At 37.1% G+C, this 15917-nt stretch overlaps 1 protein-coding gene across 1 annotated transcript in view; it reads right to left on the bottom strand.

Annotated features, from left to right (window-relative positions):
• Positions 1–15049, bottom strand: part of SPG11 (spastic paraplegia 11 (autosomal recessive)) — a 34257-nt gene extending 19208 nt beyond the window's left edge. The window contains exons 1-18 of the mRNA XM_009701911.1: positions 14818–15049; positions 13705–13932; positions 12711–12909; positions 12066–12203; positions 10832–11295; positions 10432–10577; positions 9211–9343; positions 8686–8841; positions 7209–7387; positions 6863–7039; positions 6294–6365; positions 5732–5861; positions 4910–5080; positions 4218–4425; positions 3485–3688; positions 2513–2619; positions 1567–1712; positions 533–694 (exon numbers count right to left, since the gene is read on the bottom strand). Coding sequence (XP_009700213.1) covers positions 533–694; positions 1567–1712; positions 2513–2619; positions 3485–3688; positions 4218–4425; positions 4910–5080; positions 5732–5861; positions 6294–6365; positions 6863–7039; positions 7209–7387; positions 8686–8841; positions 9211–9343; positions 10432–10577; positions 10832–11295; positions 12066–12203; positions 12711–12909; positions 13705–13932; positions 14818–15049 — 3252 coding nt within the window. The remainder of the gene's footprint in view (positions 1–532; positions 695–1566; positions 1713–2512; positions 2620–3484; positions 3689–4217; positions 4426–4909; positions 5081–5731; positions 5862–6293; positions 6366–6862; positions 7040–7208; positions 7388–8685; positions 8842–9210; positions 9344–10431; positions 10578–10831; positions 11296–12065; positions 12204–12710; positions 12910–13704; positions 13933–14817) is intronic.
• Between the last annotated feature and the right edge of the window lie 868 nt (positions 15050–15917).

Raw genomic sequence — 15917 nt, 5'->3', positions numbered from 1 at the left:
GGGAAAGAACATGCTTAAGTACTTTGCTAAACTGTGATCTTTGCAAAGTTAACACTTCCTAATAATGAATAATTTGCAGCATTTCTTCCAACTTCCAGTTTATCTCATACCACAGATCTGAAGTAAAAGGCATTTGCCCAGAAATGTGTCATTACATTCCATGAGACACTATCCTTTACTTCTAAATTTCAATTTCTCTTAGACAATTGAAAACATTTTAATTTTTGTAATACTAAACAACCTGCCCACTGAACACTGCAAGAATATCACTTCGCTGACATTCCAGGACTGCTGAAGTTAAACACTGCAGACGTCTTTACATGTCTCGGGGAGCAGGGGGGAAGCCAGACTCACAATATTTAGATACCATTTTAAAAAACTGTTCAGAATGAAGCTATAAACTTTAGCTCCAAATTAAGGATTCCAAGGAAACAACATATGGTCCCCACCCTCCAGGCTTCAGCCGAAAATGAGCTTCTCTTAGTTTACTTCTGTTCTGCCAAAAGGCACTACTGAGAAGCATCTAGTGTACCTGAACAAGATGGTAAAGAGAGATGTCAGGTGGCAAAATTCCTTGAGAAGTACACAGGGGAAAGAGAGCAGCTTTGAGTTTGGGGTAAGGAGTCAATGCCATTTTTAAGAGCTGTGGATCAACTTTCTTTAGAGGTTTTTCCATATCTTCATTCTGAAGAACCTATGTTGCAAGGAACCAAAATTATTTCATTAGGAAGAAGAAACTGCATTTATTAACTGCATTAATAAAACAATCTTTGAATGTGCCAAACTACCTCATGGGAATTTGACATATGGTGACAACACGGAAAACATAATTTTTTCCTGTAAAATCCTTTTAAGCTATATTAGATATATCTTCAGCAGTATCTGATGTTTTAGGTTACTGTGCTATGTATCAAAAAGCTATCCATATTAATAAATTCTGTTGCAACATGTGGTTCACTGAGCATTGTTCTTTTAAAAGTGTAATTGTTTATAATGTGCTTTTTGATCTCTATAGCACAATGCAACTGGTTAACACAATGTGACCCATAAGCTGAAGTTTTTGATATGTGTCCTGATATTCAGCCTTTAAAAATAAATATAGGGAAGCTGAGTAACACCTGTACAGATGCAAGCAAAAGAGCAGTCCAGTCAGCCATTGATCCATTTAGTTAAAAACTACAAACGACAACAAAAGGGGATAGTTGTCTAACAAATACAGGTACACCATTTAAAAAGTTTATTGAAAATATTTTTCCAAACTGAAACTATTTGGGGAACACAATTGCCTGTAAACACTCTCAGCTGAAACTGCTATGAAGGACTTAAATACTCCAACTCACAGTCACCATGCCTTGCTATTTGTAAACCATATAACCTCGAACCACCCTACTCACTTCATTTGGTCAACTAACACTGAAACATGGAACACCAAAAACTGATTTTTATACGAGAAGAAATTATATGATGGCATTAGTATATTTATTTTTATTAACATATTCCTTAGAGTTTTCAACACCATGTGAGCACTTCTCCAAAAGCTTATTAATAATCTGTTGCACATAGTACCTGATCAATACCTCCAGGTGCATACATTGTAGTAGCAAGTGCCAATAGTGTACGTCCTTCCAGTAGCATGCTACTCACACTGGCTTGATTACTAGGAATCAAGATCTGAGCATTTGCTAGACTAGCTTGAAAAATCATCTTTGGATCTTAAAAGAAAAGAAGTGAGATTTAATTTCATCCTAAACCAATATTAAACCACTAAATCATGCATTACAATTGTTCTATGACTATGAAAAATGCTGAATTTTCTATTTTTTGCTGTTAACAGTGATCTTTCTCAATTTACTTATAAATACAGATAAGCTGTTCTAAATTTTACCAAGCTTTCCCCAATTTCAAACTACAGTTTTACCTATACAGATTAATTCAGATTGAGTCCTACAGTTTAGCATTTTATTAGTTCAATTCTTTGTCCTATACTGATCCCACTTTCTGAAAAAGCTTCACTTGGGCTTATTTTTATCATTTGTTAACATGAGACTCTACAAAAGATCAAATGTTTTAAAAAAAATTAAATGAGTTAAGGGCACAAATTCTACCAATTTTCAATTACAACAGCAAAAGAAACCCATGCAAACACATAATCCAAGGGGCAGAGAAGTCAAAATGCACCACAAAAACTAGAGGAAGCTTTAATTTTAATAGTATATGCATTTTCTTATGAATTCTCCTTCTGCTCAACCTGTTGGGAATATAATCAAATCGGAGGTAACGATGATCATACACAAAATAATTCTCACATATCTACAGCCTCCAAATCTTTATGTACAGTTTAAGTAGGAATTAGAATCCACATTTTAGAGATGAGGAACTGATGCACGCATAAACAATTTGCCATGGTAAAAAAAAAGTTTGCAGCAGAGCAGAGAATTAAATCCAGCTGTACCAAATGCTCAGCTAGCAGCATAAACATTGGACCACCTCTTGAGCCAGGCCAGACTCCTACCTCGTGGATTACTGGCAACCCCTCGACACTGCACAAGGAATTCAAACCAAGGATGCGCGTCGTGCAATTCCTTGTTATCCAAAATAGGGCAATTTGAAGGAGTTAAACTGGAAATAAGATGAGTAGCAGCACAGTGAAAATACAGTATTTGTAACCATTCTCTGCCCCAATACAACACTGCATTAAAAATAAAGAGCATCCCACTTGGTGTTACAGTGGCTTATTTCATTCATTCTTATGAAAGAGCCAAATCACATCACCCTTCTCTACAAGATGTACAGCTTTAGCTGATACAGCATCTCTGCCAGTTCCCTTTAAGATTATATTTCTGTGCTTGCTTGCTTCCATAAATCAAGTAACAGTTTCCAGACCTGACAACCCTAAACTCCTTCCAAAGAAGGGACTTGACTCACAAATGCACAGTCTAAATATTTTATGCAAACTAAACTTGATTATACAAACAAACAAAAACCAAAAAAGATTTGTTGGCTTTTCTCTGGTCCACTTTTACCTTCTTAATAATTACACTGTTAGACTGGAGTTACAGCTAAGAAATTTTAATTGCAAAGTATTTGTTAAGTGGAAAGCATTGATATAGCTCCAATACCTAACATTGCTTTCTCCTTCAAATCCCAACTAATTCCAATTTACATGGAAACCAGCAATTTCTTTATTTGTGAACATAATCAAGAATGAACTCATACTTGTGCTCAAGTGAGTTTCTGCAGAACAAGTTGTCTTGCCTCATTTAAGATTGTATTGCTTAAAACATTATATTAATTACAATGATAATTGTTTCCTTTGATGACTGACACACACACTAATTTAGACAAGGCAACCTGAATAAAGCTTCAAAATACAGCATGAAACCTAACACGCTGCCCCACAGTTTTTCATTAAATGACACCATTGTGAACCAAGCAGTCATTACTTAAATCTGCATGAGATTGGAGGGATGAAAAGCATTCATACCTGTAATAGTCTAGGTAAGTGTATAACAAATACTGCAAATTATGTTCTAAACAGTAAAGGACAAAACGAGCATGGAAGTCCAAACCACTTGCAGCATTGTATTTTGGAACAGGGTGAGGATTTTGCAGTACTCCCCCAAGGTAAGACAGTCTTTGGAGCAGAAGTTCAAAATCTTCCAACTCAGAATAGACAAAGATTCCATTTCTATCAGAAAAGAGAAAAAGCATATGCACTGATTACGCAGTTATCTCTCTAAGAAGTTCTGAAGGGTGTTTTCATTCAAAATTATAAAGCAGACCCTTCCTTCTAGGGGATTACTTCACCACCAAGGCAAACACAACAAGCCAAAATACGTTTGATAGTGCTCAAACAACATCATAGTTACTTCAGTTCACTGCAGAGAATGAGGAGTTAGGAGTGAAATGCTAGGTGTTTAGAATTTTCTCCCTTGCATTAAAATGGGCACCAGGAATACAATCACTATGAAAGACTAAAGCGCTGACAGAGGATTTCTATTGCTCTCATGTTTCTTAGTGATTTCCGATAACGGAAAATGCAAGTACAAGACTAAAATTAAATTTATTAATGGATTTGTGCTGTTTCAAAAAAGGGCACTAAATACAATATAAAAATTAACACGTATCAAAGATTTTATTAACGTGTACTTCTGTAACCATCTGATTTTGGCTTCACATAAGATAGAAAGTTAGTATAATGCATTAAGGGCACATACCTAGCCAGCTTGTTTAATATATCATTTCTCATGTAGCTACTACATAACATGTTCCGGTCAATAATGTCTGGAGTAAGAGGAGGCCAGTTAGCTTGTCCACACAAAGTCTGGTTGGGCTCAGATTCTTCAATCCATGAACAAATATTAAGCCAATCATGCTGGGCTGTCAAGTGCATCCAAAGAACCTCAGGATTACATGTCTTGAGTTCTGCATTTCGAAAACGCAAACTGATGAAACCAGCACAAACACACACTACTTGGGAAAATACTGACATTTCTTTACACACATACATATTTTTAATGAATGACTGCAAATATGATGCTGAGATTGAGTATACTGTTACAGCTTATCGGAGCTTTCTGTTGGAAAAGCTAAATGTAATACTACAGCATAATAAGCTTTACAGAATGTAGCAGAGTATGACATTAACAACAAGTGGCCATGTGTCAGACAAGTCCCTTTCAGCTAGTTCCAAATTCTTCTCAACAGGAAAAACATAGATCCCTGCCAGAATGCAACAGGATGAAAATACATTTTTACCCATTTTCACGGACAAAAAATAAGTGACCCACTGTGGTAGCACACAACTTTAGTTATATCAATGCCACCCCTACACAATTGCAATATACTACGTCAAACACAGCTCCTTCATTCACAATTTCTTTTAAGTCCTTAGTACCAGAATACTTGCCTTGGCATGGTTTTCTGGGAAGAAGAATCATTTCCTGAATAAGCTCATCCCACCACTGTGCCCAGTTAAACATCACTCTGACTCTCCTACTGTGAACCTGATGTCTATCACAATTCAACAACGAGTCTAGAACAGCTGTATGTCTTGAAGAGTCTTGCTCCTTTCTCCAGTTCTTGAAACTGCAATGAAGTATTGCATTAGGACATTTTCTAGTACTCTTTTAAAAAACAGTCCACAATCTAACAAATAGAAGATGATGAAAGGCCTAACAAATTTTGCTAGTCCATTTTGAAGAGAGTTCTGGAAGTGGTAGAGGGACTTGAGAGTGCATATGAGAGCAATGAGCAAAGAATTGCCTCATTTTTCCAAAACTGACATAGCAAATGATAACTATTGTAACATTTTTACAATTATTTAACTGTAAAATGATTTTTCTAGGTTACTTTAGTTTGCTATATTATGGATATCATATAACAAAAATAGTGCAAACACTCCATCTGAACATGTTTCATTTGATTAATAATTCTAGTAATATAATTTGTTATTAAAAATACTTCATTTATGGTGATGATGACATGAACAGAAGACCTCTGTTACACTGACGATAGTACGTCATGATTTAGTCTGGAAAGAATGTGACAGTAATTGTTACATTAATGAGAAAAGTAATCCGTTCCCACACTGACCCTTATTTCTGCAAATGAAGACCAGTGTGAAATTAATGAAATTACAAAAGACTGTATTAGCACAGTAAATCATACGGAATGTAGAAGTCAGCATATTAATGTTATTAATTAATAATTAAAACTGATAACCCACATTACCTGGAAAGAGATTGAATCTCTTTATTTTCTTGGAAGGATTCCGAGTAAAAGCTTTCAACTTGATGCACAAAGTCTATCATTTTCTTCTCTTTTTCAGAAAAATAATTTTCTTCTCGTAAAACTTTCACCTTTAATTCAAATTAAAGTATTACCTCCAATTACAATTTTTATCTACTTATAATATATTAAAGTTGTAAATGATCCTGCAAGTGTAAAGAGTTAACCAACTGTAGGAAAAAATGCCGGAAGCACTGAGGTCGATACACTTGAATGACAAGAGGGCCAGGACTTCACACTGTGTACAAGTAGATGAGAACTAGATCAGAGCCAGAACAAAGAAATGACACTTTAACCAAATTTTACTTTAACTGCAAATACAAAAGAACTTAGGCACGTTAATGACATGTTTCAGCAACTACATTACAAGGGTCCAGGGACAAAACCTGTTTGTTCCCATTCTGAAAGTACGTTTAATACAGTGCTTTCTCTCAGCATAAATACACATCAGACTTCAGACCCAAGAACATCAGCTAGACAAAAAAAGTCTTTTCTACACTTACCAACAAATCTCGCACATGTTTATCAAGTGTGTAGAAACATATCTTACGCAATTCCTCTTTCACATCAAAGCCCTAACAAAAAAGAAGATACTCATTGTATGCAAACTGTACAAATGCAGCTGTACATTGATAGAATAAATGTACCTGCTTTCTCTCCAAAGCACACAACCTTTTAGAAGCATGCTTGTGATATTCACATACTTGTGATATTCACTTCACCAGTTACTTAAGGTGTTATAATAAGTCAGTGATCTGTGTGATGTCTCCAGCATGTCTGAATATAAAATGTGTACCCTTTCATACCTGACTTGCCAGAATCACCTTTACACTTTGCTGATCATGTCACCAGTCAATACATAATCATAAATAGGCTCCCCCAGCATTCTGAAGGCATTAGTGATCAAAGCAGTTCTTTAAAACAAATTAATTTTCACTGTAATGCACGTATGTAGTAGAATCAACACATCCATAAGACACCTAAATGGTCCCCAAACTCTTAACATTAATTTATTTCATTAGCCATAAAGAAGTGTTAAGAACTACCAGCATGCTTACTGAACACCTCTCACCATATTTCTTAAAAGTTCTGAGGCCTCTTTGGTATTGTCCTTCAGAAGACGGTCATACACCAGATTCAAACCTGTCTGAATAAATTCTTGAAGACTTTGAGCAGGATGCTGATACATTCGGAAGAAAGTCTGGGCCTCTGGCATTTTGTTGCTTAAGATGGCCTCAGCAACGACTTCCTAAAATGGGGGAAAAAAAAAAAAAGGAACAAACTGACCTCATTAATCTTCAGTGTTACTATCTTTATAATCCCTATATTGATTTTTTTCACCAACAGTTTAAAGACATTTCCATATTAATAATTACCTTAAATATATTTAATAAGAACAGCCAAAAATACATTTTTACCTCTGGTGTCAGTTTTTCCCACATGCGGCTTTCTTCTAACACAGGTAGGTCTTCCTCAAGATCACTTCCTGTGTGTACCGTATTTATTTGCGGTCGAGGATATTTTCTCAGAAATTTTCTAAGTTTAATAATGTAATCAGTTAAAATATCTGCACCCTTCTGCAGGAATTCGTCAGGTTCTGTCAAGAGCATCCAAGGTATCAGTTAAACAGAAAGGAACAATATAGTGTTTTTAATGCTTAGCAATGTTGAATGCATTCTCCTGACTAATAAACAGAACACACCTCAGAGGAAAGAGCACATCAGCTCTGTATTGCAATCTGACCTGTACAGGCACTGATACTGTCCACCACTATCAGCATACTGTCAGTCTACAGTCACAGTCCTCCCAGTGCTCCAGAGAAGTCCCCCTGTCCCCACTGATGTGTTTTCCCCTTCAGGGACAAGTAAATGAGAACTGAAATTTTTTTGTTAATCCAACCAATTATTAGTCAGATAAGTCCCATTTAAAATGCAGGGGCTTTTAAACATAACATTCATGCAGTAAGAAGCAAAGACTACTACAAATCATGTAGAAAAAAAAGATTAACAGTTAATGGTCTGCACCTTTTACTATCAGAAGAAATCAGTTCTGCTTTAACATGTACAGTCTGTTGGTCCACAGACTAAAGAGCATTACTGAGACAGCAATTCAGACCCAAGCAGCAGGACAGCACACTGGATGTTGGGATATGTCACCCCACTCTCCATAGTTTTCTCTAGCAAAATAAAATTGTCATCTACAATTCTGTCATTTTAATACTTCAGCAGTATACCAGCTGTTACTCTATTGTTGTACCTTTCAGGCTGTAGTTCAAAGCGACTGTGCCAGCGTAAGCAGTCATGCACTCCCACATCCAACCTGCAGCCCCCATCAGACACTGCTTCTTGCTTCTGTGCCACCCCTCGGGTTATACCGGGATGTGTAACTCTGCTGCCGCACAGTAAATCGGACTGGGGAGTGGGCCAGATAAAAAACCAAACCTGGCAGGCTATTTTTGCAGCTGTATCGGTTTCTTAAACTAATCTATTCCATTCCAGAGCCACACAAGTATTTGTGCCAGAATATTTTAAGTGGTGGCATTGACAAAGGAACGAGCAGCTGAGGGCTAAACGCAAGTCACGTAACCGCACTACCATCCAGTAACAGCCTGAAAGTCCCATTCTGCCATTCTTATGCATCCCAAAATGACCCTGTTGACAGTATCCTGTCCGATTGAAGAGCCTGATCACAGTTGTTTGGGCTAACACAGATACTGTATTCAAAAAAATTTCTCATGTTATCCCTTAAATAACATCTTTCATTCACTTAACTCTAGCACTTTTTTTTGTTAATTCTAGGCAAATTTAGGCTTTTAATTAAAAAAATTAGTTGTTCTTATTTACCTTACAATGACACATTGCGTTACTATGTATGATTCAAAATGAGTAATCTTACCCTCTGTGTGCACAAAAATTTCTTCAAGTTGCTTGCTAAGGAAAGTCAACGTGAGGTTTAGCAGCTGCTCAGAAAAGTGTTTACTGTGAGGCTCCATATCACTTTCTTTGATTGCTGAGCAAAGCAAGTTTAAAGCTGGTCTCAGCTCTTCCAAATCTGCCATATTTACATAAAAAGTTAAAACATCTGCATTCTACCATATGACTGATCACATAAATTTAAAATTTAAGTTAAAAGTCATAAAGGTATGCTACAAAAATCTTCTAAAATGTGTCAAACAACATATGTAACATTCTTTGCCTTCACATCAAAATGCTTATAATACGTATGGCCAATATCAGAACACAACAAAAAATCCCACACATTACATATCATTTCTCTCTTATTTTCCAGAAGTACAGAAGTTGCAATATAGCATCACCCAAACATACAAGAGCACAGGCAATCTGTTTTTACAAACACATAGCCATAAATAGAAAGGGAATTAAATTTAAACCTCTGCGTAGCTTAAAGTGTTTTACTTACTTTTCAGGTAAGATTCGGATGCACTACCAGCAGACTGTTCAGGTCCAGAGCAGGGTGCAGACAGATTGAAAAGACTTTCTTTGCTTTTTAAAAATAAATCTACTGTGTCTAGTTGACGATTTTCCAAACCTGCCTAGACAAACATGCAGTAGAGCAATTATGCACGTATTCTAAAAATACATATTATACGCTTACTGCTAGTATTTTTACTTCATACTCGGTGACAAAGTATACATGCAGAAAAAAGGAAGAAATTTAAACTATGTGGGCAGCACCTGTAGCCTGAAATAACAAGGCAACCTGTTCAGTACTTGCCATGCTCCTTTAACAGGTTTTGCAGAAACCCCGTCCCGTATCTTCAGAGACAAAATGTTAATTCAGCAATTTATTATAGAGTTTGATTTGGGATGTAAAATAAGTACCGTGAGAATAAGGACTTTGAATAAGTTTAGAGCAACTGAAAATTGCTGTGACTCTCTTCCCATCAACTCACTTCCCATCACACTCTTCAAATAAAACCGAAAGAACCCTACCAAATATCTTCATCTAAGCTCCCTCCCTCCAAACACAACTGAAAACACAGACTGATAGTGTACTGAATGATGGTGTGGATAGACTGTTACAGAGTCCCAGACTTCTGGAACAGTATTTTTTTTAAACAAGGATCTCTCGTCATCTAAAAGTAGAACTAGAGCACTGGAAAACTGCACAGACACAAGGAGATTTGTTTTGTGGTCTGCTACATTAAAAATATTTGATCAACTATTGTTAAGGGATACCAAACAACATTTGGTACCTTTAAGTTCTCCTCTTGGCTTTAAAAGAGTGGTATGATAAAACCAAAAATGTAATTCCAAGGATTTATTTTAATATTTGACATTCTGCAAGAAGACAAAAACTGCTGCAGAAATTGGCAAAAATGCTTTTGAGTCCAACTAAGACGGATTTTTGAGCACTTTTGGTTAGTTTAAAAGCTTTTTTAATGTGCTAACTTTATGCTAATGTGTTAACTTTGTTGCTGTATTTCTTCTTTTGGGTTACTCATCTGGTTTACTCGGGTTTTTTACTGTTTATTTAATAACTAAACCACTACCTTTTGCCCCTAGGTTACCTAGGCATACTTTAATTGTGTCTAAAAACACCATTACCATTGCTGAACTGCACTCATTACTTTAAAGACGTATTTTTGTTATCTCTAAGACATGAAACAGATTTCTTTACCTCTAGCGCATGCATCGGAATTGAACATCGTTCCCATCCATTAAGATGACAAACAGAATCTACGACTCCAGCGCTGCCATAGATCATCAATCTATTCAAAAACTCTTCTTGAGTTAAACCAAACAGAACTAAGGAGAGACCATGCTCTAAATGAAAGAATCAAACCATAATTAAAGATATATCAGCAAGTTGCTACACAGCAACATTTCTATCTACTACCTCTCTTCCAAAATAATGATGCAAAGCTGCAGTGGCTCCATTTGGATTCCACCTCAGCAAGAACGCATTAGAAATTAGCCAACAGCAGCCAGGAAAGAAAAGCACTTTAAAAAAAAAAAAAAAAATAATAATCTTTTATCAGAAGGCTACATCAGAACAATTATATAAAAGACCCCCTCACCTGTCAGAAGTAGACATAATGGCACCCCTTCACTGCAATCCACATAAACACTATTTTTGCCAAAGTGGTAATACGTCACATCTTGCGACTCAAAATCCCAGAGAGCAAGAGTCAATGCTTTGTCATTTGTTAATACTACAAACAGGGCTTTAACTCCCGTTACCAATTTACACTCCAGTTTCACCACTTCTTGTGGTACTTCTATGTGGATTTGTTTCCATTGCTGTCTTGCATCGCTGAGGTTTGCACCATTGCCTTGTAATGGTTTGGAAGGGGCCCACGTAACAGCCCGTGGAACAAAAGCTACCATCTTCTCAGAATTTTCATAGATTTCAGGATCATGATCTTCAAGATGGGTAAAAAACTGATACCAAGGTAAATTCAAGTCATTCACCAAATCTGGAGAACCTGGTCTTCTTCTCCTTACTATATCACATAATGAGGATAAGTGTGCCCTCCAGGACCTGGGTTGAAGGAAGAAGTTACCTATAATACCAGGTATTATAGGTATAATACCTCAAGAACAACGCAGATAAAGATAAATAATTTTTTTAAGTTTCCTCAGGTAAATAATATGCATTTTAAGCTTACAGATTCCATCAAGCATCTTGCTTTTTAACCTTTTTATTTCTATTAACCTGTTTATTCCTATTTAAATACTGTTTGCAGCCAAGCTGAATGATCACAGCTGCATTAGCTGACAATGTCCATGAAGCTGAGCATTTTTAGTAGAAAATTGCCTTTTCCTCACAGAAAATGCCCCCATCGATTAAAAAGAAAGTAGACTTACATTAATTCCAGAATTGAGTATTTATTACATTTACACAAATTTATAATTAACATATTTTATTAGTATTAATACCTCTAATACTAAGGGTCACAACACAGTTAAAATGTTTTACATGAACACAAAATATTTTGAAGTCCACATGCACTCATCTGTGCTAAGCACGCAACAAACTGTAAAGTACTTGAAATACAAAAATCTGCCAATACTGGTTCAAACTAAAGGTAACACCCTAAACAGTAATTACTATTTGGAAGCTGTTCAATGACATATGTAAAGTTGTCTCAGCCTACTTCCTAACATCATCCTAAGATTCAAAAGATATACAGCAGAATGAGCTGATTTTACTTGCCACAACTACAATTATAAAAACTTCAGCAGTTTATTAATCAATGATCTAAAGGCGGCAAAAAACAGTCTGTTTTAGAAAGTACTTTCATTACATACCTGTCTGTGCGGAAAGGCAATGACAAAAGCTCCATGCTATAGTCAGAACTAGCAAGGTCATCCTCATCAAGTCCTTCAGGAGGCTTCATGGGAAGATTTTCAGAATCTCTCTTACAGAGCAAATGCCCAGGGAACTGTCTGTAAAGAAAAAAATACTAAATTTCATCTCCGTCAGATGACTTAAGATTTTTTTTTTTCTTTTATGTTTAACTCCTCCAGGAGCTATCAGCGAAGCAGTTTTCTCTCAGATTAACAGCATTCAAAAAAATGTATTCGGGTAAGCCACCAAAACCCAATGCTATTTCCTTTGAGGTGGACACCACCTCTAAATTACAATCTAGACCTAATCTATCACACAAAATCAGTAAAGCTGTATCAGAATAGTTTAACAATTCCATACCCTACAGTACTTCTAAAAGGTGCTACCAACCACCACTGGCACTAATTGTTAAAATGACAGACCATAAATTGGAGCAAATAATAACAGGCAATCTTTAAACAAATATGAAATTTCTGCTCTACCACAGAGGCAGAACTCAAAATAAAAAGCGGACAGCATCTCAACTACTATAAGACCAAGATTAGGCACTTCTTCATATTAGTTGTACTCAAAACTTTCATTTAGGAATTCTGCTGCAAACGTACCTGAAGTACATGTTTAGATCCACAGAGATGGCATAGTTGGAAGAACTGATGACCACAGCAACACTGAGATCATGCGACACTTTCACCGCAATGAGTGGTGATGTGACAGTTGGACTCCTGCCCTCATCCTGCACGTCTCCCTGGCAGAGTGCTACATTGACGTTTCCTAGATTTGTACCATCAAGAGAGTCAAATACATCTTTAAACAGCGTCAAAGAAAACACTAGGCATCAGATTGTCGAACAAACAGAAATTACAAAGGGGAAGATGGTGAATTTCTGTTAACTTTGTGGTCCAAGCCAATCACTGCACAACGAAACTCTTAGAACTGCTCGTTTTACAAGAGCATTCTAAGCTCCGCTAGGATCAGAAGTGAATTGTGCTAGGTGCTGTACAAACACGCAACTTGTGCCATCTCAAAAGAGTTAATTTATACTTAGAAGTGAACTGGGACAAATACACATTGGCAGTTATACAATTAGGAGGAAGAAGTAACCGGACTTTTTTGCACTTTTTTACACATCAGAAAAAATTGACAAAGAATAGGTTAAAGCTGAGCGCCTTATGGAACAGTCTGGCAGGTTTGAGCTCCTGTTCATTAGAAAAGAGAAGGCAGCTATCTGGTTTCCAAGCTGTGATTCCCTGCACATCTGTAGATAACTTCTAAAGGATCTCATTAAGAAAAGAAAGGCTAGTGACAGTAGATGTAACGCTGTTTTACACAGATCCACATAACAAGAACACTGAAAACCATTACTCCAGTGTGAAACAGATTTCCAGTGGCATGTTGAGAAACTACATTTGATACACGACTATGGCATTTTTTACAACAATAACTAGTATTTTGCTACACAAACACTTTACCAAAAGCATCTTCAAAACAGATGCTTGAATGTCTGTCAAGAAATTTCTGCTTAACCCTGACAGAAAAGAAAAACGACTTTGTTCTTCCAGACCATTTACACTGAGAGTTAGTCTCTACTGCAAAGGATACAAATCCAGCCAGAACTATCTAACAGAAACAGGATCCCCCTGCAGAAGTGTGAATCTGTTATTCTTTCCAAAACTTGCGGAGGCAAATCAAGGGTAAAGCAGTCACATGTCTCTAAGGGAAGGTCTTTTCCGGGAAAGGTAAGATGCACAACAATAAACTTATTGAGCAGAAGTACGCATTTGTTGTTTTCAAAAGACAGTATCCTCAAAGAGAAAATTGAAGACAGACCTGTAAATTTGAAGATATTTTAGGATTATAACAATCTGGTACTTCTGATTCGTAAAGATATCTCAAGAAAATCACAGCTCAAATTCACTGCCTCTGCTACCATCTTAATAAAAGTTGGGATTGGGGGTAGGGGTGCTTGTTTTATTGCTTTCTGTGCCAGAAGCACTAATTTTAGAAGAGTTTCCTGAAACAGTGCAAGCTTTTTAAGTGGACAATACTATGAAGAACACAAAAAATCATCACAACAGAGTATTTCAGTCAGTGCTGAAAATAAAAGCTACAATCTTTGGAAATAAAAATACTTTAGCAATGGAGACTGTTTTAAACACATGTAAAACATCAAAGGTCTAGGTCCTGCGAAGACCATGCATTCTAACTGTACGCCACATTTGCTTATCATAGAACATAAGATTAAACATATAATTAGCCGTTGCAGGATTAGTGAGGAGCGCTCTGTTTTCTTCCCATCAGCTCCAACAGTAAAGGGAAAGTCTGAGATAGTAGGGTTGCATGAATATATTAGCCGTTGCAGGATTAGTGAGGAGCGCGCTCTCTGTTTTCTTCCCATCAGTTCCAACAGTAAAGGGAAAGTCTGAGATAGCAGAGTTGCATGAATACGCTTTATTAAAGTTTATTTTTAACTTCATATCATCAAAACACCTTACCCTACAACAATTTAATTCCCTCTAACAGTGCCATCTGTTAATACAGAAATGTCATCATTATTTTTCAAGTTCATATTGCTACTGATCACTTTAAATGAGTGTGAAAATATTTGACACTTCCCTAGTGTTCAATCCTACTGCCTCGATTTGTTTCACCAGATGAAGCAGAATTAGACCTATAATAATTTCAAATACAGAATACACATTGAAATTTACTCACTAATGTTTTTAGCTTCAAGGAGCTTTTTAAGTGTATCTTCCTTACAACTGTGCAGGGAAATCAGGTTGTATTTTCCATCTTCTATAGTGAATTCATAGACAAACAGTTCATGACTTTTACTAAGAGCCAGTATTTTTGTCTTGTCCGCTTGCAGGTCTTCTGTATTCTGCTCCCACATGAAGCTGAAGATACAACATTCGGTATGTTTATTGACCTTATCGTCTTTCCACATTTCATACACTGAACAGTTCTGGAAGTGTGCTAATGATGGGACAGTATAATTATAATCTTTTGCAGTAAAGATTCTGCTGCCATCCCCTCCCCTCCTGATACTAGAACGTATTTCATCCCTCGCAGGCACTGCAGTGCAAGTCAGTGCTTGAGGAATCCCTACTTTTCATCCTTTCAAGAATATAGAGTTTTTCTGTTCTTGTGTGTTTCTTTCCTTTAGTCATCCACTACCTGTGCCATGTGAGTGATGCTCTGCTTCAGGACTTCTAGGAGGAGGAACACCAGCCCTGCCAGCTAGGGAGAAGCAGAGCATATTGCTTGTTTCCATGTTTTGCCTCCTCGTTGCTCAGGTTGAGAAACATTTCAGGTGCCTGTCTCCTCACCTGGTCATGTATAGAGAGGGGAGCAGGCAGAGAGGAAACAGCCAGAAGGCCACTTGGTATGGTAGAAAGTGAAACACAAGACCAGAGCACCATAACACTGTTGGTATGGCTTGGCACTGCAGAAGTTTAGAATTCCAATGTGACTGTGGTTTTGACTCAGCATTAAAAGCTACTAAAGCAGATTAAAAACATCTCGTGATTGCTGAATGTCACACACAAGAGCTTGCCCCTGACCAACAGACAAGGAAATCAAGCAGTCAGGGCACTAAGAAATTTTAAGCCAGCAACTCGAAAAATACATTTTAAGTGGAGAGCATCCCATTTCCAGGTAGGGTTTGAAAGTCCCTCTCAGGCTCCTGCAGCTTTCAGTGCCTGCCCTCGCCTGTGCAGGACCGTTCCCTTTCGGGGAGCGCCCTCAGCCCCTGAGGTCCACTCGGCGCCTCTCACCAAAGCAGAGCGACGTCGGGGGATCCCTCCCGACCTCCC

This window comes from Cariama cristata, unplaced genomic scaffold (genome assembly GCF_000690535.1).
Source record: "Cariama cristata isolate BGI_N322 unplaced genomic scaffold, ASM69053v1 scaffold2826, whole genome shotgun sequence".
Taxonomy (NCBI): Eukaryota; Metazoa; Chordata; class Aves; order Cariamiformes; family Cariamidae; genus Cariama; species Cariama cristata.
Note: the sequence above shows the minus strand (reverse complement) of the source record. Positions and strands in the feature narration are given on the sequence as shown.